This window comes from Cebus imitator, unplaced genomic scaffold (genome assembly GCF_001604975.1).
Source record: "Cebus imitator isolate Cc_AM_T3 unplaced genomic scaffold, Cebus_imitator-1.0 Scaffold17, whole genome shotgun sequence".
NCBI lineage: Eukaryota > Metazoa > Chordata > Mammalia > Primates > Cebidae > Cebus > Cebus imitator.
This window is the reverse complement of record NW_016107332.1, coordinates 109,105-133,342: the sequence shown is the minus strand read 5'-3', so window position 1 is coordinate 133,342 and position 24,238 is coordinate 109,105. Positions and strand designations below refer to the sequence as shown.

Sequence of the window (24,238 nt, the reverse complement as noted above, 5' to 3'; positions counted from 1 at the left end):
AAAAAAAAAAAAAAAAAAAAAAAAAAAAAATCATTTAACAATTCCAGCATTATGCATCATGCAACTAACAGGTAGGGCTATTTCTATAATTTTTTTACAGAAGCAAATATAATTTCTTTAATCTTCAAATCTCAAGTGTCTTTTTACTCCAACTAGCAAAAATAAGAAATACAGTTATTTAAATTTTTCCAACAGCTTTAAAATGAATCATACAAGAGGACTATTGCTCGAAGGAGGAAAAAAGATACATTTTAGATAAAAGATGGTTTTTATAAATAAATGTTATATGGAAATTGACTTTGAAATTCTATGATTTAAAAAAAATGAGCCTAAGAGTCAAATTCAAAATGAATTAGGGGGTCTTCATAAATAATATTTATCTTCAAATGCTTCAAATGAAGTGACAATGTCACATACATGAGAACTTAAAAGTTATAGCAAAAATGTTTAACAGTAGCAACAAGATTAGTTAGATGCAATCCTTTAAGGATCTGATGATAGCTATAAACCTTTTCCCTAGAAAAATGTACAACCTAAAAAATACCATATGTAATTTTGAGAACTAAGTGACCCTGCTTTATAGAATATTTACTAGTACTACCTGTTTTTTTTTAACTTTTATTTTAGGTTCTATCTTGATGGGTTAGAAACAGATGTTTATAAAAATAGCTTTGCTTATAGTTGTGAATGATGGCTGCTGGAAGAGAAAAAATAGTCTACAACTTATAAGAACAGAAAAGATGAGCCCCAAATGAGGAGATTTTCCAATTTAAGTTGACTTAAGATCAGTTGGTTCTTTTCTCCAGTGCTCCTAACTTCATAAGGAGTTATGAATCAGCCTTGGTCCTATGTAAATAATAAATATTCAAAAGGAAAAAAAGCACATGCATATGACAAGTCTATCTCTTTTTTCCTAGATAAGAGAAACTTCACTGATCTCCTTAATTCCATCTCCTTCCCATCAACAGAGCAGCCAGAATGATCCTATTAAAATGTTAGGCTGACCAATGTTATTCTTTTGCTCTAAAATCCTATAATGGCTTTCATCTTACTCAGAAAAAATGTCACTCTTTACAATGATCCATAAGTCATTTGGCACCCTTACCTCTGATTTCATCTCCCATGACTTTCTCACTTATTTACTCTGCTCTTTTCATATTGGCCTCCTGCTATTCCTTGAACACCCCAGGCATCCACCTCTCCTATGCCCCCTGAAATGCTCTTCAGCCAGATAAACACGTGACTTGCTTTCATTTTCTTAGACTTTACTCAATGTCATTTTCTTTATGAGGTCTTCCCTGGGCACTTTATATAAAATGTCAACATGATCCTGGCCTCAATACTTACTACATTCTTTGCCTACTTGATTTTTCTCTGGGCACTTATTATTAGTTAACATACTATATATTTACTAATGCCTTGATAATATTTCTGACTCCCTTATAGGAATGTAAGCTTCATAAAGGCAGGGCTATTTTAAAAAATCTGTTTGTTGCCTGGGTGTGGTGGCTCACATCTGCAATCCCAGCATTTTGAGAGGCCAAGGCAGGCGGAATCACCTGAGGTCAGCAGTTTGAGACCAGCCTAGCCAACATGGTGAAACCCCATCTCTACTAACAATACAAAAAATTAGCCAGGCATGGTAGTGGTGCCCGTAATCCCAACTACTCAGGAGGCAGAGGTTGCATTGAGCCGAGATTGCCTTATTGCACTCCAGCCTGGGTGACAGAGTGAGACTGTATCTCCAAAAAAAAAAAAAAAAAAGTTCGTCTATCTCTGTATTTTAATTTGCTGCTGTATCCTTTATTTAGGTGCTAACAAATACTCGCAGCTATAAATATGATTGAATAAACACAGGGATTTGTTCAAGTTCACAAAACCAAGAAGCAGCAGAGTGGCAATAAACAAAGGCAGTACTATCTTAATGTTGAAGTCCATATTCTTTGCAGTATCTCTGAAGCAACATGGGTCAGAGGAAATGGTAGATGATTCAGATCACTACAGAAAACATCTAGAAAAAGGACATTTAAAACTATTACTGTCTTTGATTCTTTCCACTGTTATTAAATACATTTTTTAAAAACCATTTAATTCTTACAGAAAGTAAATGTTATTCAAAAGTAAAGAAAAAGGGAGAAAGTAAATTTTTGTTGAGAAGGAGGTTTGAAAGCTTATAAGAAAAAAAAAGCAACAGTTAGAAAACACCACTCTGAAGGGTATCATCATGGAGTATCAATTTGCTTTTAAAATAGTTATCATGCAAGTTTATCCTTCCTAAAATATACCATAACTACTTTTCACATATTTCAAATACCCAGCTCTAGTTCTACTATAGAAATAATTACATCTTAAATAGGGAATAATATTACATAAACTGTAACCATGGTTTGTTTTCTGAAGCGACACAAAAGCACATTCCTTGGTGCTAAACTCACCAGAAGAAAGGAAAAGTGGAGATACTCTAGGCTTCCCCCTGTCAATTTCTTTTATGAAACACTTAAAACCCAAACTTCACTGGCTCAGATAATTCATCATTGATGGCTTAAAAGAAATGAGCTTGTTAAGTAGGAAGTAGAAGAAATCACTTCCTTGTACTCTTGATGATAGGTCAATATTGATCCATTACCCATACTGTGTTTCACCAATGCTGCAATTAGAGAGCCAAAACAAAAGCCCAGGACAGGGATCAATTTTGATGCAATTATGATACAACTGTCTACGAAGTAAGTAAAGGAAATGAGTAAGGAACCCTAGACAGAAAAAACAAGTAATAGTCTTATTTTTTTTGAGACATGGTAAAAAAAGACAGTTGAGTCTCCCCTTAACCTTCCTTAAGTATAACACTAGCAGAAAAACAAAGATAAATACCAAATAATCACAACTGACCCTCCACCTCAACTACGGAATGGTTGAAACTGTGGCAGAGTGTAACTTCCACCTAAAGGGGCTATCGATTACTAAGTGTTAGCCAATTTCTGCCTCGAGGAAACAGCAGGGTGTTGGGAAAGGTGGGGGCAGAGCTTAGTCCTGAATTTTTAAGAAAAAAGAAATCAGGATTTTCATGTAAAATTCCATGTGGAAGTATTTTATGAAATACTATGAAAGATAAACTAAAACTTTTGGGGACTGCATTCTTTCCTTGGCCCAGCAGTTTGTAATTTATGACCCTGGTCATGTGTATGGCTCTAAAAACTACGTAGTACCTGTAGTTAGAAGCTTCATTACTAACCAACCTTGAATGGTACACAGGAAAGCTGAACAGTATAGTGATTAAAGATAATCAGCCTTACAGTGAGATGAATGAGTATATATACATATATAGAGAGAGCACAAGTTGGTTTACTTTCCAAAACATCATCTGTAAATGAGGATGATACTTCTTAACTGAGAGTTATAAGAAATAAAACAGCATGTGAAAAAAAATTCATATATTAAGTACTTCTAACACAACAGTCATCATAATCATTATCACATACCATCATGGAATTTTATCATTCCTTGCTTTTTATTTATTTATTTATTTTATTTTATTTTTTTTGAGACGGAGTTTCACTCATGTTACCCAGGCTGGAGTGCAATGGCGCGATCTCGGCTCACCGCAACCTCCGCCTCCTGGGTTCAGGCAATTCTCCTGCCTCAGCCTCCTGAGTAGCTGGGATTACAGGCACGCACCACCATGCCCAGCTAATTTTTTGTATTTTTAGTAGGGACGGGGTTTCACCATGTTGACCAGGATGGTCTCGATCTCTTGACCTCGTGATCCACCCGCCTCGGCCTCCCAAAGCGCTGGGATTACAGGCTTGAGCCACCGCGCCCGGCTCATTCCTTGCTTTTTAAAATCATGTAATAAAAACCCAGAAAGCACCAATCTACGAGAACAAATTTTATTTGTCTAAAACCCAAAAAGAGTATTTTCATACTTGAGGAAAAATGAGGAGAGGGGATCATGGAGATTAAACTTGCAATTTTTAATGGTATTCCTTTATTTGTTAAAAATGGGATGTTTTGTATTTTGTTGTTACTTAGATTTTACTAATATATATATACATATACATATATACATATATATGCACATATATACGTATATATATACACATACATATATATATATATATACCCATACATATATATCCACACCCACATATTTTTATGCAAAATACAAAAGTAAAAAGATTTTTAAAATGGAGAAAATAATAAATATTTTCTTCTTCTTATCCTCATGCATTCTATCTTAATTTACAGACAGTTTACAGGTTTTTGGTGGTTTTATGCTTTTCTTGTTGAATTAACCACATTCAAACTAAGCAACTGAACTAATCAATAATGGCATATGTTGTATGGTATACAAAATTATAATGGAAAGATATCAAGAAAGAGGGAATGAAAATGACATATGTACACAACAGTAATTTCAGTTGTACAGATTACCTGTTCAAGAGGAACATGATTTACCAGGCCACTGACAACTGTTCTTGGGGCTCTTTCTCCAACATTTACTTCTTCTACATACAAAGAATCTGCATCAGGGTGTTTTTTGGCAGTTGTGATGCAACCAATTCGAAGATCCAGACGGGAAACATCTATTGGATTAGAGTCGGCACTTCCAGCTACTGATTGCTGTTTTTTCTCCTTCTTCTCTATTAAAAAGTATTTATAAATGGTAAGCATCAGAAATAAAACCAAACAAATAAAACACTATGAAAACTCGATGGTATCAATACTGATGAGCTTAAAAGGAAAAAAAAAATTATCTCCTACATTCACTGAAATAATAAAGAAAAAAATTATCCAAGTCATAAAATCTTGAAACCTATTTTAGCTATTTCTCTGTTGTATTTCTATTTGAAAGGTGGTGTGAGGTTGGCAAACTATGGCTCATGGGTCAAATCCAGCCTGTTGCCTGTTTTTGTAAATAAAGTTTTACTGTAAGAGAACCCCATATTCATTCATTTACATATCATACATGGATACTTTTGCACCAGGGCAGAGCTGAGTAGTTGTGACAAAAGCTTTATGGCAGAAAAAGTTTGCCTTTCCCTGAAACAGGACAATAGACAATCCTCTAAAAACTTTTACTGTGACTGTTTGGAAGGTGACAAATACTTTATTTAGAAAGAACACCACAGTACCCAAATGATAGAATGAACTAGAGTGGAATACAATTTCACTGATCAAATATTTTCCTCATCACTTATATATATTAATAAGTATATAATTAATTTCTCCATTTCTTAGATTTCCCTGAAGATGCATCAGATTTTAGGGTTATCCACAGTAACGATTTAAGCAGGTAAGAATATTTTATTCTGATTATGTTTTAATAATTATATTTTTATTTATTTGCTGAAAATATAACGCTTGTTAACAAATAATTACTTTAGCTACTGAGTTAAATGCAACCTGCAAAGAGAACTCATATTCTTTAAGATTACAATTAGCTTTTCTGTCCAAAGAAAAGTAAAGGCAAAATAAAGCCTTATTGACCTTTGAATCCATAGAATAGAGATAAACTGTTGCAGCTTGGAAGTGTTCTTTCTCAACTATACATTTATTTAATCTTTCAACATAGATTTACATGACAATGGAAATAGTAGGATGGGCAGCCCATGCTGTCAAGGCACTCAAAATCTCTTTTAAGGAAGACAGACATGTACATGTATAATAAACATGTGATAAACATTACATACAGGAAATATAGAAACTCAGTGAAGAATAATTTTGCATGAAGCAGGAAAGGAAGATTCTGTGTAAAGGTATTCATCATTCATACAACAATAAGCTTATCAAGGAGGGGATGGAACTAACTTAAAATACTGGCCAATTTTTAAATGTCATCAGCAAGCTTTTAAAAAATTTCACTTTCCATAAATTAGCAAAGATTTTTTAAATGATAAAAATCCAAATGATACACAAAAATATATACAACAAAATTACCAGAATATACCAAAGTCTTAATAGTTATCTTTGTATGATAAACTCTATATATTTACTTAAAAAAATTGTAGTATTACGATATATCTATATTTGCATATATTTTAAAACTCTAATCTACTTCCTAGGCATCTGAAATAGTTTTATCAGGAATCTCCATTCTAGAAATGATTGCAAATATTCAAATCTATACCAAGATCTTTGTTAATTATCATAAGGAATTTCAGAAATATTTCACTGACAAATGAGTGATGCTCAATTAAGATATGTGGCAGTCTAGCTGGGCGTGGTGGCTCACGCCTGTAATTCCAGCACTGTCAGAGGCTGAGGTGGGTGGATCACCTGAGATCAAGAGTTCCAGACCAACTTGATCAATATGGTGAAACCCTGTCTCTACTAAAGTACAAAAATTAGCCGGGGATGGTGGCGTGAACCTGTAGTCCCGGCTACTCAGAAGACTGATACAGAATTGCCTGAACCCGGGAGGCGGAAGTTGCAGAGATACAAGATTGCACTACTGTACTCCAGCATGGGTGAAAGAGCAAGACTCCGTCTCAAAAAAAAAGATATGTGGCAGTCTAGAAAGATTGTATGGAGACCACAGCCCTTGTATAAGCAGAATCTGGCAATACTAGTTAGCAGCCAAACACCTTTGGAACAGCCCTCTGTAAACAGTACTGTCCAATATGGTAGCTGCCAGCCACATAGTTTATTTAAATTTAAAATAATTTAAATTAGAAATTCAGTTTAGTCATACTACCCACATTTCAAATCTTTAATAACCACATGTGGCCATTGGCTACCATGTTGGATAATGCAGATATAGAGTGTTTTCATTATCGTACATAGAAAGTTCCATTGGACAGAAGTGTTCTACTCCTATAATTCCATTTGGTCTTGTGGTCTTGTGTGCTCCCTCTTCCATCAAAGGAGAGCCTTGTTGCCTTCTCCTACTAGAAGATGAATTAATCCTGAGTTAGAACAGTGTAACCTCCTTAGAGAATAGAATATGGATTCTACCAAATTTGCAAGAACAGGCTATATAGTTGTTTTGTGTCTACTTCTTAACATACTTTTTATACTAGAAAAATTAGTCTGATTTGCTTTCATTATAATCATAACACCCAGTGGTGAAGTTGTATAGCAGAGGCTGTACAGCCCCTACCTACTTCTAACTAACAGAAGTTACTGATATTTGCCAAAGGAACTGGCAAGTGCTTTGGAGACTAAATCGAGTTAGTTCATAAATCCCTCTGCCATGTTATATTTTCCCCCCAAAAATGTAAATAAGTTTAAATGTAATGACAGATATGCATAATTATTTATAAAGGCACCTTTTAGACATATCTGGGGAGAGGAAGTCAGATTTACGATTAGAAAAAATAGCTTTAGCAGCAAGGTTAAAAAATAAACAAAAAAAGATTAGGCTTTAATATTAATTCAGATGAAAGATCGTGAAAACCTGAATTAAGGTAGCACCTAATTAAAGGAAAGACCAGAGCTGGGGTCTATGTATGTTTTGGGGACAGGAATTACAGGATTTTTTGGTTAATTAGACATGAAGAATGAAGAATAAGGACAGGCAGGTTGACGACTAGATTTCAAGGTTTGTTGCCTAAGTGGATGGTGACATTTCTTCCTACTTTAGTTCCCATGGATTCCTGAAATCTTAATACCTCACACTCTACTTCAGACAGTCTGCTCTGACTGGTGGAATGTCTTTTTCCTACCACCACAGCTGGTCCTAAGCTAGCTTCCCATCTAGGACTTCTCTCAAACTATACCACAAATAGATACCAAAATTCAGCCATATCAAACTACATATGGGTTTCTACACAAAATTCAGCCATATCAAACTACATATGGGTTTCTACACTTCATCTTGACTCTATGTTTTTACTTATGCTGATCCCTCTGCCTAAAATGCCACATTTTTACCCTATTAATCTGGTCAATATTGACACACCATTTAGGACCCAGCTTGTACGTTCCAATATCGTATTGTTCCTAATATTATCCTAGCTCATGAAAGTTGAACTTTCTTTTTGATACCATTATTATTATCACTATCAAAATCTGACATTTTCTGATAATCTAGTCAAGAGCTAAATATGCTTAAAGGTCAAAAATACCTTTCTTTTCAATTTTCTCTTTTGCTTTCTTTTCATCTCCTGTTCCTCCTCTTATCTGTTCTTTGGTACCAGAAGATACGGTTGCTACTGGTGTAGACTGTATCACATTTTCAGAAACCACAGAATTAGCTTCCAGGGGAGTACCAGATGGAAATGGTATTTGCTTCACTGAGACAGAAAATAAAATAATGTCATTCATATTAAGTCAACAAATATGATAAAAAATATAAAATTATAAACCATAAATAAGAACTCTTTTTAAAAGAAAAATTCACTGCATATGGTTATCAAGTATCCACTGTCTGAGACTACAAAATGGCTGTCAAAAAAAATTAAGCATATTTTAGCCATTACTGAGGTATCAAAGAATAAAGGCATGATTCCTATTTAATCAATAATTACTAAACTGAGAAATGAGCAGACAAGAACAATAGCTAACATTTATTATGAACTTACTATGGCCCAAAACTTTTCAAAATGCTGTATATGAGTTAACCCATGCAATTCTCAAACTCTAAGAAGTAGGTTCTATTCATGCCCCCATTTTATTGATAAACCTGAGTCATCCAGAAGTTATGAAGTTGGTCAAGTTGCTTGGATACAGATTCTTACTTCTTTCCTCACTGTCAGTGTGACTGGCCAACTTCTTAACTTCTGGATTACTCAAATTTTCTATATTTAATTACCTCCATTTTGAATTTCTGCTTGAATTAGCTCTTGTTTCAGTTCTTCAATTTCTTTCTTTAGTTTAGCATTTTCAATTCGAAGTTTCTTCTCTTCCCTCAAAGTTGCCTGCAAAACTAGGATCAAGAACATACAGTTAAAATATGTGTGGGTTTTTTTTTTGTTCTGAGTCTCGCTCAGTCGCCCAGGTTGGAGTGCAGTGGTACCATCTTGACTCTCTGCAACCTCTGCCTCCCAGGTTCAAGCAACTCTCCTGTCTCAGCCTCCAAAGTAGCTGGGATTACAGGTGAGCACCACTACATCCAGCTAATTTTTGTAACTTTAGTAGAGATGGGGTTTCACCATGTTGGTCAGGCAGGCCTTGAACTCCTGACCTTATGATCCACCTGCCTCGGCCTCCCGAAGTGCTGGGATTACAGGCGCACTGCGCCCGGCCAAAATATGTGTTTTTAAAAAAGGCTTTGTATGAATACTATTTGAAAAGAAGGCAGCCAGTATAAATAGAGCTAGGAAAATACTAGCTCTAGTGTAACCAAATGTTTGGCCAGTGCTTTTATGCCAGTTTAATATTTATTAAAATAACTTGATATTTAAGAGAGAGAGAAAAGAAGAAAACATATAAAATAATAGTAAAAGAGAAAGGCTTTATGAATCATTTTCCTAGCTTCTATTAAGATGCTAACTAAGACCAAATTACCACATTTTCAGCATTGTAGCTATAATAAAGGGCAACTTAAGAAGCTGGCACAAAAGTGTGAATATGTAGCCAAGAGCACTGGCTCTTGCCTATAATCCCATAACCCCAGCACTTTCAGAGGCTGAGGCAAGAGGATCACTTGAGCCCCGGAGTTTGAGACCAGCCTGGGCAACATGGCAAAACCCTATCTCTACAATAAATACAAAAACTAGCTGGGGGCTGTGGCACATTCTGCGGTCCCAGCCTCTCAAGAGGCTGAGGTGGGAGGACTGATTGAGACTTGGAGGTTGAGGTTGCAGTGTGAGCTGGTAGATCGTGCCACTGTACTCCAGCACAGCTGACAGAGCAAGATCTTGTCTCAAAAGAATTTTTAAAAAATAAAATAAAATGTCAATAAGAGATATTGAAAGAGAGATAAGCACTATATTAAATTGTATTTTTTTAAAAAGTCTGAGACATTACCACACAAGAAAAAACTATTCTCATGTCTTTCTTTTTAGTTATTACCTTTTAAAAGAAGCTAAATATTGGTAAAGTCTGAGTTGAGCTAATCAAACACTCAATGAGTGAAATAACTCAAGGATTTGCTCAAAATATAACATATGTATTAAGGTGTGCAATGGGGTAACAAAAATATAAGAGAAAAATAATGGTTCTCAGCGGGGTTGGTTCTGCTCTGTAGATAGGACTTTGAAAATTGGTGGGATTATTTTTGATTGTTAGTACTGGTATTTAATGGGCAGAGGCCAAGAATGCCAGATGTCCTGCAGTATGCTGGATGCTCCTGCAAAATGAAGAACTGTTTTACATTCTGCAGAACTTCCTAGTGGTCTATAATAAATCTGTATATGTAAAAATCCCGTTAATAATTATTTGAGCCTATATTTTAACTATTCTTTATATATACATACATATTTTTAAGCATGCTTATTATATCCTAAAGTTTCCATGAATCAAGTACTACATAAATCAAGAGTAGATTGTACCTTCTTTTAATCAAAGCATTATCTAATCAATCACTCATCATTTTGAGTAAATTATCTACATCACTAAAATCTGCTTCTGGTATCTAAGATACCTACACAAAGGCAGTCTGACTATACGTCTATCCTAGTCAGCATTGTACCTATTGCATTCTTGATGATTCCATGTATGTGAATCATGTGGCATGTGACCCTCTTATACTGCCTCTGGTGGTATAATCTGACGGAAGTATTACTTACTAAAATATATATCATTATTACTACTACTTATAACTTTCTATTTCTCTTCTCTATTATATACCAGATTAATATATATTTTTAAATTATATATAGGTGGGTTATTTTTCTAAGAAATATTTTCCTTACAAGATATTAACAGAGATTTCATAAAATATTTATTCTAAATTGGGAGCCTAAAAACAGCCAGCATAGGCTAAAACGGCCAGCATAGGCTACAAAAGAATAATAGAAAGGTGAAGAATAAGTAAAAAAGATTTTCAAATCAACAAAACTGAAATTCTCGTCAATGTGCTAGTAAATGGCCACCTATGGAAAACAAAATTCTGTTTAAAACATGTATTATGTCATACAAGCAATGACCATGTCCAATCTCTTCATCTTATTAATAAAAAGAGAGTAAGAATTTTAAGAAAAATAATTTTAAAATCTCAATAAACATTATTTAAAAAGAAACAACCTGGCATGTTAAAATTAGAAAAAAAAATGATAAAGAGGAAAAAGTTTCTGGAGAGTAAATACAGGTTTTTGTTTACACTACAAAATGTAGAAGAGCATTTATTTCTACTAGTGGCAGCAAAATATTTCCAAATTTCTATTCTAACATTAACACTGACTATTGTGAAGAAAATACATTTAAACAAACAAAACCAAAACCAATCGAAGTTCTGAAGGTAAAAATTCTGATATTTTTCTACATAGAACAGACACTTCTAAGTAAAACTTAACTTACGTGGTAAACATCATTTTTCCTCTGTCAATGTATAAATTCATTTTAAGTATCTCCTTAGAAAATTTTAAATTTTCTTACTTGCTTTCTCCTTAAGTAGAGCAACCTGCTGCTTAAGATATTCAATGATTTGATCTGCCTCTGCACCCTTCTGCTCTAGTCTCTTCAGAACAGCATCATTATTTGCCATTTTTGCCAAGAGACGGCAGAAAATCCTAGATGAAAAAATAAAAGTGACAAATTACACTGTGAAAGGAATAAATTTATACTATAGGATACCATGAAAAAGCAGTATGAAAGGAAAAACATTTTCTACTGTAATAGATAAATACATTAGAAAAATATTTTTCCTATAAAAAGCAGCAGGCCAAACAAATAGCAGAAATATTAAGTAGACTAATTTCTTAATCTATTTGGAAGAGGAAATATAATTATACCTAATGCAGAAAACAGACTAGCCACATTTAAGGTTGAAAGGTTTCAAAGAAAGTTTCAGGTACACTAAAAGATAAGAAAAACAATAATTTTATGCTAAGGAGTATTACACCTGTGTTCCAAAGTAAAGAGTTGCTGACTTCATTCCATTTATATTTCTGTATACTGGATGTTTCTACTGTGTATTTACTTATCTACAATTTTCAAGAAGAAAATGTTAATTAGGAAAGACAAATATTAAAGAGATAATTAAGAAAACAATATTAATCATATGCTTGTTCTGATATGTCAGTATATACTGTGTCCTTTAATTTAAAAATTAAAATTTTAGTTTTATAATAAATTCAGAGAAATTTTTAAAAATACTACCAAGGTACATGTAAGCAAACAATCTGAAATTAATTCATAACGTTAAAGTTTAAACTGTTACATACTAAGAAAAATAATCACATTCACAACAGAGAGAGTTAATTGTTAGCAATACTATGAACTGTTCTTTTTTACCTGATTAAATAAGAATTTATAATTCAAGGTATAACAATGACACAAGCATTACTGAAATCATTCTGATTTTAAATAAATAAAGCAGCACTCAATATTAATGGTGAAATTTTTAATAATAACTGGACATAATAACAGATTGACAATTTCAAATTATTATATAATACCAATTCTATACAAAGAATATTCTGAAAAGCCACAATAAACTGGCTGGTATTTATGTTTGAGGTGACTGTCTAGACCTGTGGGCTTATTAATGAGCATTAGTCTATACTTAAATCTACTTGTTTCATATCAGTTATTTGTTTTTTAGTTTTCTTTCTTAATTTTGACATTTGAATAAGATGCTTTGAGTCATACCTTTACAAAATGTATTTTTCTAAAATGTACCATGATTCACATTCATCTTAGTATTATTTATCAAATATGTCTTTGCTAGAGATATACAAGTTGCCAATTCTTCCCAATCAGGTACACATTGCTTGTGATAGCCACATTTCACCTGTTGATATATTTCATCATTATTTATGTTGGACTAAAATAGAAAACAGTTAAAAACTAAAGAAATGCTGTCTGTACTCAGGATACTAAAATTCAGAAGAGCATACTTTATTTACTTTAACTTTCTTCATATATCCATTTCTACTGAGATATTTTCCCTACAATTCTGGCTTTGCAAACATTTAAGTAACAACAACATGGTATTCTGTGTACACTTTGGTAAAAATGGCAGTTTAAAAGGTGGTATCTTTATTTGAATTTTTGTGCTCTTTTGGTATATATTTTTCTAAACTGTTAAAATAATCGTCCATCTGCAAAAATGCTCATAAATAAGCCAACAGGTCTAGACAGTCACTTAAAAAATAAATACCCATCACGTTGCTGAAAAATCAAAAAAAGAAACTCATTTTCTGACGCATACAAAAACATTTAAAAAATCTTCTGAGACTAACAGTAATTTGCAAAACAGAGATAATAAACCCTAGCCTAAGAGAAAAAAAATACAACTTTACTGAGTTGATATGTATGTTAACTATCTGTAAAATATAACTGGAATAATGAGTTACATAAAATATGACTTTTAAAATACGTATTAAAGAACAAGCATAAGTTTAGGAAGGGGAATGCCATGTTTCAAAACACACAAACACAAATGAACTAAACACACATATGCAACTGCTAAGAGGAAACAACATCATAAAGAGAAGTGATAAAACTTTTTTTTTTTTTTTTTGAGACAGGCTCTTGCTTTCTCACCCGGGCTGGAGTGCAGTGGTATGATCTTGGCTCACTGCAACCTCTGCCTCCTGGATTCAATCGATTCTCCTGCCTTAGCCTCCCAACCGGGATTACAGGAGCCTGCTATTCGGCCAAATTTTGACATTTTAGTAGAGATGGGGTTTCACCATGTTGGCCAGGCTGGTATAGATATCCTGACCTCAACTGATCTGCCTGCCTTGGCCTCCCAAGGTGCTGGGATTACAGATGTGAACCACTGTGCTGGCAGCCAGTCTTTACTTATTCTCCAGTCCTAGATAACTGGTTATCTGGAAATATTATTCATGATGCCAATATTTAAAACGTTTCATCTTGTGAAATCTAAAAACATTTCACTTCTAGTTATGTCTCTTTGTTAACATAAGTTTTCTCAAATGCTAAAAGCCATTTGCTGTCTTTGAACAGAAGCCCTGAAAACGGGTTTTCTAATACTTGTTGATTATCATTTAAATTTTTTAAAAATATAAGTTGGATGTATAAGTTTATGTTAATGTTTTCTAGTAATATGCAGATAATGATCACTAGCACTGGCAGAGGAACAAAGGATTTTTTCAGAGAGTTTATAAGCAAGCCTTGGGTAAATCATATATTTAGGCTGTGTGACCTTGGTAAAGTTACCTAAATTTTTTATACTTCATTTTCTTAATTTATAAAATTACTTTGACCTGATTTCACCTCCTACTTCCTTGTTACCTCCTTTCAGGGTTCCTTTTTCTTTATATGTCCCATTAACGACAATGTTCTTCAGGGTTTGATCTTAATTGCTAATCTTTTCTAGGGATCACAAACTGACACCACAAAGTTCAGGGATACCTTCTTTTCCAGGGTTAACAGTGTTGGAAATAACTGATGTGAATGTCTTTAAGTAAGACATACAGACACTTTACTACCCACTGTTGTCTGTGATTTGTATTAGCTGCCACGTCCCTAAATGTAAGTTCACGACCACAACTTTATACTCCCCGATTTTGTGTCATATGCTGAGTTTATAGCAGAGAACACAAATAATCATGTTCTTTGCACTAAGTTTTCAGACAAATGAGGAAACGCAGTTGAAGACATTTTTTAAAATAATGTTATGCTTAGGGCACAGTGATCGTTTAACAACACTGCTTAAAGCTGAAATAAATCTTTTACCATTCAACCCAGTATTCATTTCATTAATCTATGCTAATTATTTCTCTGTGATTTTTCAATTTTACATTGAGTATAAGCTAACCTTCAAAGTTTTAAGTCCTTAGAGTTTCTAATGTGCTAATATCTATAAGGTTTCTCACAGATGATAATGACAATTACATATATTTGTAGAACATGTACGATGGCTGGCTAAACACACAAGTCATTTAGAATACTGTAATAATCTCCATTATACAGAGAAGAAAACTTGAATTAAAATTAATTTGCCTCATGTAATATGTAGTTGGTAAATGAGGATTGAAACTCAGGTCTGTCTGATGCTGCAGCTAACTCTTTTAATGCTCTAGCTATAATTTCTCTAAAGGATATAATTATGAAGCATTTTCCAGCACATTTAATGACAGAATCCTAACCCAGGAATATCTATTAACATTTATTTAAAGTAGTATTCTCTAAAACAGTTTGGGAAATGCTGGTTTAAGTCTCTGGGCCAAAATAAAAGTTAAGATTGTGAGATTAAAATAGATATAACAATTACATGCACAGTAATTGCAAATATAAAATATTTATGAAGAGAAAAGCACAGAAAACAGTATACCAAGTATGTAAATTGTGTTTGGTGAGAATCAAGACCTTTTCTTTTCCTTTACTAAATTAAAATGGTAAGAATGAACATATTTTTTTTATGACAAAAGCTTCTGAAACATATTCTCTAAATCATTCTGTCCCTTCACATTAATTTTGTCCTTCTCAATGTTAATTATCATATTTTATCAAACCTAAAAAGGCATTAATCATACGATGCCTCTAACACAGAATCCTAAATACTGTCCATGAATTTACAGTACATCTTAATCACTAAAATACACACAAAGATGGATTTTTAAGATTTTGAGATCTTTACTATCAATTTTGTTTACTCAGCAATTTCCTCAATAGTCCTCCCTACCCCAACTAAACTGCCTGTCATTTCTTTTAAATAGCAAAATCTGTGCCCCAGCCTGCCAACATTGGGAATCAAACATAAAAGTTACTACTTTGAAATAAAGTTTTACAGACAGATTTTTAATTGTAGAATTCCTATACTATATAGGAACTCTACACAAATTTGAAAGTATCTCTAGTCAAAACCTATAATTTCACTATTTCAGAATTACATTTGGTAAAAAATTACATTTTTGTTGGAAGCTTTAAATACCTTATTTCAGGAAATCTAAAATGCCATCAGTTGAAAAGTGGCTTCAATCCCAAGAAGCTCTATTATTTTATGTACCATTATGAACAAAAAACACTACTGAATCAACTGACCCAGTGCTTTCTTATCACTGAGGCACATCCTACATTATTTATCGAAAGACTTCTTTTAAATTTAACCCTGAAATTTTATCTTGTATCACCCTTTTGTTTCCCTGTATACGCAGTAACTTTTCATTCTAATGCTAATCATAATCTTCTAAAGGATATTTAAAAGGAAAATTAAACTCAACAACTATATACCAACACTGCATATATAACTCCACTGAAATAATGACAATATTAAGTTATGACCAAGTGTGCATAAGTGTGGGCAATGACAAATATTTCACAACTGCCAATTCATCTATAGTGATTTAAAGATGTTAACAATTTAAAAATACCCGCCTATTTCAGAGATGTAAGTATGAGAAAAATGTGTATATCAGAGTTGATGGACTACATAATTTTATTCATTTTTTTCCTGTCTTCTCCTCCCTTCATGTCTTCCAACTTCTCTCCCTGATTTGCTAGACGATCTAATTACTGGATATGTAAGAGTATTATAGTATAAATAAAATACCCCACACTGAAAGAATGTCCTTATTATAGTGTTAAGCAATGTGGCACCTTTAAGAACTAGGTTAAAACACCTCTTAGGATTTAAATCATATATGTCAAAAGTCAGAATTTAAAGAAGATAAGAAAAGGTAAATACGCTGAGAGCAATGCATCTCACGACACTCAAAATATATAAGCGCAGCAACCAGCAGTAATTCCATAGGTCTTTTATCAACCTTTGCCAAAACCTATAAAAAGAGTATCTAAAATTGATTTTTTGTAAAAGTTCCTATTTATTCTTGCTTCCCTTACCAGAGAGTCTTCTTTCCCTTTACTGATGAGGACATAGGGAGTCCTGGAGGGTTTTAAGAATGGCTATGAGAATGATTATAGAGTGGACAGATATAAGACGCCAGTCCATGTATTTCTAAATATCATTGTCATTAACACAAAAAATTTCTCCCCAGTAAAGAGTCCATAACATTTAAAAAGGAGTATGTCTTGGCTTCCTATGACCGTCTTACCTCACAATAAGGCCACCTTTTACCTGGTTGAGATTTGCAGACCAGGCACATTACATACCTTGTCATTAAATACCTGTAATATACCCTAATCTTTGCAATCTTAAGAGATATTATTTCCGTTTTATTGACAGATCCAGGAAAATCATGACTTACCTGAATCCCTTCAAGTATCACATAGCAAAGCCATGATTTTTACCTGTGTTTGTCACTCTGAATCTCACACTGGAATTCATTTTTAAAGTGTCCTCCAAAGCCTAATTAAATACAATTAATCCTGTCATCTATAATGCTCTTACATATCCAAATTAAGTGCACCAAGAATATAAATGGCCATTTCTCACCACCCATAGTCAAACCACGATCATGCTTCCTCTGGATTATTGCAAAACTCTCCTTATTGGCATTCTTTCTCCCACCAAGTCCTCCTCCGTGTATTTTTGATAGCAGCCAGAGTGATCCTCTTAAAAGGAAGTCAGATCACATCACTCCACTGCTCAAAACCCTCCAAAATCCTGTTTCATTAAGAATAAAAGTTAGATGCCCTCAAGATCTTCATGACCTGCCTTCCTTGATTTACTCTCCAGTGACGGATTAAACCCTTCACTCAACTTTGACCTACAGGCTTCCTTGCTATTTTGGCAAGTTTCTGCTTCATGACCTTTGCAATGGCTGATCCCTCTGTCTGACTGCACTTCATCAAGATATTTGCATGGTTAAATCTCCCACTTCTTTCAGCTCTTTACTAAAAGTCAACTTTTCAGTGAGACTTTCCTGTGTCACTCTAAAATTTCAACCTATATCCTTCTTCCCTGCTTTATATTTCTCTTCAGCACTCATCACGACCTAAAATACAGCACGTTTCTAATTACTTTGCTTAGTATGTGCCTTCCTCACTAAAATGTGAGCTACAAGTAGACAGAGATGTCTGCCTGTTTTGTTCACTGCTCTTCACCTAATGCCTGGAACGGTGCCTGGAATAGAGTTGGAGCTTAATAACTATTCGGTGAATGAATAAATTCCTGTCTTCACCCTCCTGTCCCCCAGAGTACCCAAGTCCTTCGACACACACATTTACATAACAGCAAATACACTTAGGGATCGGTTTTTTCTAGTAGCATTCTTAATTTAGCCCTGCATCCTATTTTTCAAACGTGGCTCCTTTAGAAGGAGGTCTCCAGCTCTTTCCTGTTTCTCAAGCCAGGGCTGGTCCTAGTGCGAGCGGACTACCCATTAGGACCCGCAGGCCAGGTCCTCTCTCCTGGAGACAAGTTAGAGAAGGAAGACCCCCCCACGACCGCAATCCGCGATCCCTGTGTGAGTGACCCTCCACAACATCACTCACATGAAGCGGCAGACAGGCGTTCCGAGACAGCCACAGCAGGAAGCATGTACGGACAACCATCAGCGGGCTGCAGCAGCGAGAAAGGACCCAATGTAGGTGTCTTTGGTGAACGCCTGAGTGTTCTACAGATTCAATCCCAAATTCTGTCTTCCCCTTCCTGTGTGCAGTCCCATTAACCTGCCAGACCACGCTCCTCGTCTTCCATTCCCTCACTCAGTATCTCCAACCGCCCCCAACCCCCGCATCTCTTTCTTTCTCGCTATATTTCCTCGCCAGTTTGGGCAAGTGGCAGGACGCCAGAAGTCGGGGTCTTTCCTTAGTGTTGGGTCGCGGTGGCTGTGAGGGCAGAAGAAAAGGCCAGGCTGAAGGGAGGGAGGAGGGTAAAAAGCTGGGAGCTGTGAATGGGGAGCCTGGGCTCGCGCTCCTGGCCGGTTCCGGGGAGAGAACTTCAGCTGACTCTGTTGGCAACCTCTGAGTCCCCGGCGTTCCAGGAGCGGCCTTTTTTTATAGGAGGACCTGAAATGCAGCGTCTGGTGCACTAAGCCGTAGCGGCAACACCTGCCACAGAGACGACGCTGGGGCCCTGTGTAGAGGCTCCCTCCCCCTTGTCTTTGTGCCTGCCTACGTCCCCAGACTCAGAGGCAGGTATTTGGGTAATCCAGTTTTCCGTGCCGTAGTGCCGTAGTGGGTGGGGTCTGTGGGAGGTAGAGGACTATCGGGAGCAGTGAGTGGCCCCGCATGTTCTCAGGAGAGATGGAGAGCCGAGCTGTGGAGCGAGCGGCTTGCTGATGGATACTGTCCCCATCCCTAGCTACAGCCCGCCTTTCCTGTGAATCACACATTCACCTGAGTCCTTTGGGAGCTGTAGGCACAGCAATCGCTCTCACTGCTTCAAAGGAAGGCTAGAGGAGGAGGCTAGAGCATCTAAAATCCGCCCCTCCATTACTCACCATAGAGGGAGAATTTCGCTTTGGTTTGTTTCTGGCCCTCGAGGTTTAGTCAGTTGTCAACGTGTAACACTCCCTTGAGCAGAAGGAGAAAGTGAAGCAGTGGAAAGAGGTTACTTGAGAATTGTCAGTGTCTGCTTTTCAAGGGCCCCTGCCCTGTTTCTATCTATTTGGGACAAAAATAACCTTTTGAAGGAATGTATATATAAAGTAAATGAATTAGTATCATTTTCCTGTTGAAGAAATGTGAAACCTTAATTCATGATAAAACCAGTATCTTTTGCCCTGTTTTTTACTTTCTCCCTTCGTTTGAGTCATTAAGTTCTTTGAGGGCAGAGTCTGACTTGTTCATTGTCCTTTGCCCACCAGTTAGAAAAACAACTGGCTTAAAATAGGGGCTTCAAAATATTTGTTGAATGAATGAATGATCAAGCCCAACTGCTTGCATTGTTGTTTCCCTCATCTAATCTCTCACCGCAGCGTGTTTTTTTTTTTCCTCCTGGTTTTCTTCCACTCACCAGGTGTAAGCAAATGTATGTGTGTATTTTTGTGTGTGAGCCTTTTTATGTACAACCATATAAGAGGTAGTGGAAGCAGAACAGTGATGAAATCTTTTATGCTAATTAGTGTTTTGTCTTTTTGATCATTGTGTTTTATTAGGTTATTTTATTTTCAGCTGTCTAAGCAATAAAGGCACCCGATTGAAAATCAAATAGTATAGCATAGTAAGATTGAATAATAAAGTGCAGCTGTGTCACCCGTCCTACCCTCAGTACTATTCTTCAGAGATAACCACATTTAACCTTTTCTAATATTAGATCTGTAAGTTGATTAATAAGTTAAACTGCTAACTCCTTTGTCGTTGACTTCTTGAGATAGCTCACACCATTCACAACTTCTCTTCTCTGAATTTTGGAATAGTCATCACAATTTTTAGTTTTTGTATTGGTTGCTTTATAATTCGAAATAATATACATAACTACTTTTTTCGCATCAACTTTTAAAAATATATTTGACTCTTTGTTTGGTAAAACGAGAAAAGTAATGATTCTACCTTTTCCTTTATCACCTCAGAAGCTACTTTCATGCCCACTTTCCCTTAGCTGAACATTTATTTGTACATTGTCAAGGTTGAAAATGTATTTCTTAACTACAATATGTGTGCTTTGTTCACATGCCAAAAACCAATAAAATGTTTACAGTATTATGGCTTTATAGTTGTTATTGGGTGCAAGTCCGAGCTGTATGGCATGATACATTTTTTCACCAGAGTTTTGACTTCATGATTCTTGTGCCGTACTAAGACTGTGATATCAAGGTCAAATGGATTTTTATTTCTTTCCCACCAATGGCAAAATGTGCTGTAGTTGAGCATGCTTTATATTTTGGACTGTATAATTACACAGTTTTTAACCGTCCCCACTTTCCTGATTGCCTTTCTGCTTTCTCTTGGGGAATAGGTAGGTGGATGTACTTTCTTCACCGAATCTTCTCATTCTTTGTATGACGCACATTGAGGCTTCCATTCCTCTGCTTGAAGATAATCCCCTTGAAGCCCAGTGGCTTTCTGTTTCATTTGAACAGATTGCATTCTAGTTCTTTTGTATTGTTTTTTCTGTCCTGGGTTTTTATTCACTCTTGGGTGAATAACTTTCTTAGCCCCTCGCCTTCTGTTACTGGGTTTTCCCCTGTTTTCCTGGAATATATCCTAAGGAAACTTGCTCACAAAAGGCCTGTGGAAGGTAATTTTATTTTTTAATGTTTGTATGGCTATAAATGATACTTTGCTCTTATGACTGGTAGTTCGACGATGTATAGAATCAAAAGTATTTTCCTTCAGCTCTCAATCCTTCAGTGTCTTTAACTTTTTTTTTTTTCCTTTTTTTTCTTCTTTGAGATGGAGTCTCACTGTGTTGCTCAGTCTGGTCTCAATCTACTGACTTCATGTGATCCTCCCACCTCGGTTTCCTGAGTAGCTGGGATCACAGGCACACACCACTGACCAGGCTCTCTTCTAACTTTGATTACCGCTGTTGAGAATGCCACTCTCACTTTAATTTGTTGATAGCAGAATCATTTTCTCTCTGAAATGATTAAAATTTTCTAGTTAACGTTTGATGCTTTGAAAATTTATGGCAATGTGTCTAGATACAAGTTATTCTTACTGTGAATGCATTCATAGGAGTTAAGTGTCTTAGTATAGGTTTTTTTCATTTATTATCCTTGAAATTATAAGGCTTTTTAATTTGAAGGTACGTATTTCCCTTCAGCTATGGGGGATTTTCTCCGTGTCTCTCACAATTTCTTCTCCTTTATTTTTCTCTCCTTTTTTTGAAACTCCCTATAAAGTGACTGCTGGATGCTTGGCTCGATCCACTCACTGTTGCATTCTAGTCCTTTTGCATTGGTTTTCTGCTTTCTCTTGGGGAACAGGCTATCTTTCTTATCTTTTTTCTTCTGTTTTTACCTGTCTTTTTGCTCCCCGTTCTCAGCAATTGTCTGAACTTTATTTTCCAATGCCTCTATTTGGTTCGCCAAACATATAATTTCTACTCTTTTTTTTTTTTTTTTGAGATGGAGTTTCACTCATGTTACCCAGGCTGGAGTGCAATGGCGTGATCTCGGCTCATCGCAACCTCCGCCTCCTGGGTTCAGGCAATTCTCCTGCCTCAGCCTCCTGAGTAGCTGGGATTACAGGCACGCACCACCATGCCCAGCTAATTTTTTGTATTTTTAGTAGAGACGGGGTTTCACCATGTTGACCAGGATGGTCTCGATCTCTTGCCCTCGTGATCCACCCGCCTCGGCCTCCCAAAGCGCTGGGATTACAGGCTTGAGCCACCGCGCCCGGCCTTCTACTCTTTTTAAAATTATTATCTTCTCATAGGCTCTTAATTTATGAGATGAAATTTATACATATTAAAATGCACTGATTTTAAGTGGCCAGTTTTATGAGTTTTGATGCATGCATTCATCCGTGTAACCACTACCACTACAATCAAGAGAATATTTGTATCAGTACAGAAAGTTCCTCTGTTTCTGTTTATTCAGTCCCCTCTTCCCCATCCACAGTACTATCTTCTGATTTTTGTTATTAATACTATTGTTTAGAACTCTAGTTCTGGAATTACATTTAAATGGAGTCATACAGTATGCACTCTTTTGTGTTTGCTTCTTTCATAAACTTAATGTTTTTGAGGTACATCCATATTTTGATATGTTTGTTCTATTTTTGTTGCTGAATAGAATTTCATGGTAAAAATATGTTAATCATTCACTTGTGAGATTTGCATTGCTTCTGGTTTTTAGCTATTAGGAGTATAGTTCCTATGAACATTCTCATGCAAGCATTTTTATGAACAAATATTTTCATTTTTCTTGGGTAAATACCTAGTAGGAGTGGAATTTCTAAGTCACTAGTTAGGGATATTTTTAACTTTAGAAGAGTTTTCCAAATATTTTCCAAAATTATTCTTCCATTTTCTCCTTATCATGCCTTGTGTGAAAATATGTTTGTGATTTTACCTATGTATGTTATCGGCTTGTTTTATTATTGAATTGTGGTAGTTCTTTATAGACTCTGAATACAAGTCAGTTATATACAGACATACATATATTTGGTTTTAAAAGGTCATATGTATATATAGATAGATGTAAATATTTCCCTTTAGCTTGAATTTTTATTTTCTTAGGGGTGCCTTCTGATAGGCGGATGTTTTTAATTTTAGTAAAGTCTACTTCATCAAAATTGTCTTTTGTGGCAAGTGCTTTGTTGTATCTAAGAAATCTTTGCCTAGCCTAAGGTTGTAAATATATTCTTTTATGTTTTCAACTAGAAGACTGACAACTTTACCCTTTACGTTTAAGCCTATGATACATCTTAAATTTTTGTGGATGTATCAGTAGAAGTTGGGGTTATAATTTTCATACATGAATATCTTTGAAGTTGGGATTATAATTTTTATATATGAATATATTTTTCCTGCACCATTTGTAAAAAAGGCTTTTTCTGTTGAATTCTTTTGTCTTTGTTGAAAATCAATTTGTTTTATTGAAAAATTTTTAAATTATGAGATGTGGTATTCGTACATACATATATGTAGATAAATATAGCTACAGAGCATGGAAATTACAGGCATAATGATAACACGAATACCCATTAATCCACCAGCTAAAAACTAGGCTATTTCTCAAGATTTTGAAGCTTCTTGTGGATTTTTCCCTAACCTTACCACTGCTTTAATTTGGTAGTAACCATCTTCTGATAATTTAAAAAAAAATTTCCTTACTTATTGAGTATATTCTTACAATATATGTAAGTATTCCATAATTATTTTATTTTTTGTTTTTGAGTTTTATGAAAATTGGCATGTTTTATGTTACCTTTTTTCACTCAATATTATATTGCTAAGATTCATCTATGCTATTAAATATTGCTAGAGTTTGCTTATTTTTCATTGTGTATACAGGTGAATATACCACAATTTATTTAACCATTTACTTGCCATTGGACATTTACATTGTTTCCAGTCTGGGGATATTAGGAGCAAAAAAGCCCTGATCCTTTCTTCCACAGATCCACTGTCTCTCTCTCTCTCTCTTTCTCTCTCTCTCTCTCTCTCTCTGTGTGTGTGTGTGTGTGTGTGTAGGAATATAATAGCAAGATAGTGTAAAACGTTTCTGGTGATTTTACTAATTTATACTCCCACTTATATTTACTAATTTATACTCCCACTTAAATTAGAGATCCTATTTTTCCACATCCTTCTAACATTACGTGTTATCAGATTTCTTAATTTTTAACTGTCTGGTAGATACAAATTTTTATATGGTTTTAATGTGCAATTCTTTGATCATTAATGAGGTTGTTTATCTTCTCATTTATC

General features: G+C 35.1%; 2 protein-coding genes across 10 annotated transcripts in view; one reads left to right on the top strand and one right to left on the bottom strand.

The window, feature by feature from the left end:
• Window positions 1-19,375, bottom strand: part of AIMP1 (aminoacyl tRNA synthetase complex interacting multifunctional protein 1) — a 37,108-nt gene extending 17,733 nt beyond the window's left edge. For 2 of the 7 annotated variants that reach the window (XM_017508899.2, XM_017508927.2), the window contains exons 1-5: window positions 18,406-18,503; window positions 11,476-11,609; window positions 8,750-8,863; window positions 8,064-8,231; window positions 4,429-4,637 (exon numbers count right to left, since the gene is read on the bottom strand). In XM_017508899.2, the coding sequence (XP_017364388.1) occupies window positions 4,429-4,637; window positions 8,064-8,231; window positions 8,750-8,863; window positions 11,476-11,609; window positions 18,406-18,407 (627 nt within the window). In that variant the 5' untranslated portion in view covers window positions 18,408-18,503. The other 5 variants (XM_017508918.2, XM_037731638.1, XM_037731628.1 and 2 more) reach the window with 5 other exon arrangements.
• LOC108289427 (TBC domain-containing protein kinase-like protein) overlaps window positions 18,722-24,238 on the top strand; it is a 114,151-nt gene continuing 108,634 nt past the window's right edge. For 2 of the 3 annotated variants that reach the window (XM_017508856.2, XM_017508862.2), the window contains exon 1: window positions 18,722-19,046. The gene's annotated coding sequence lies outside the window, so the exon portion shown is untranslated. The remainder of the gene's footprint in view (window positions 19,047-24,238) is intronic. The other variant, XM_037731615.1, reaches the window with a different exon arrangement.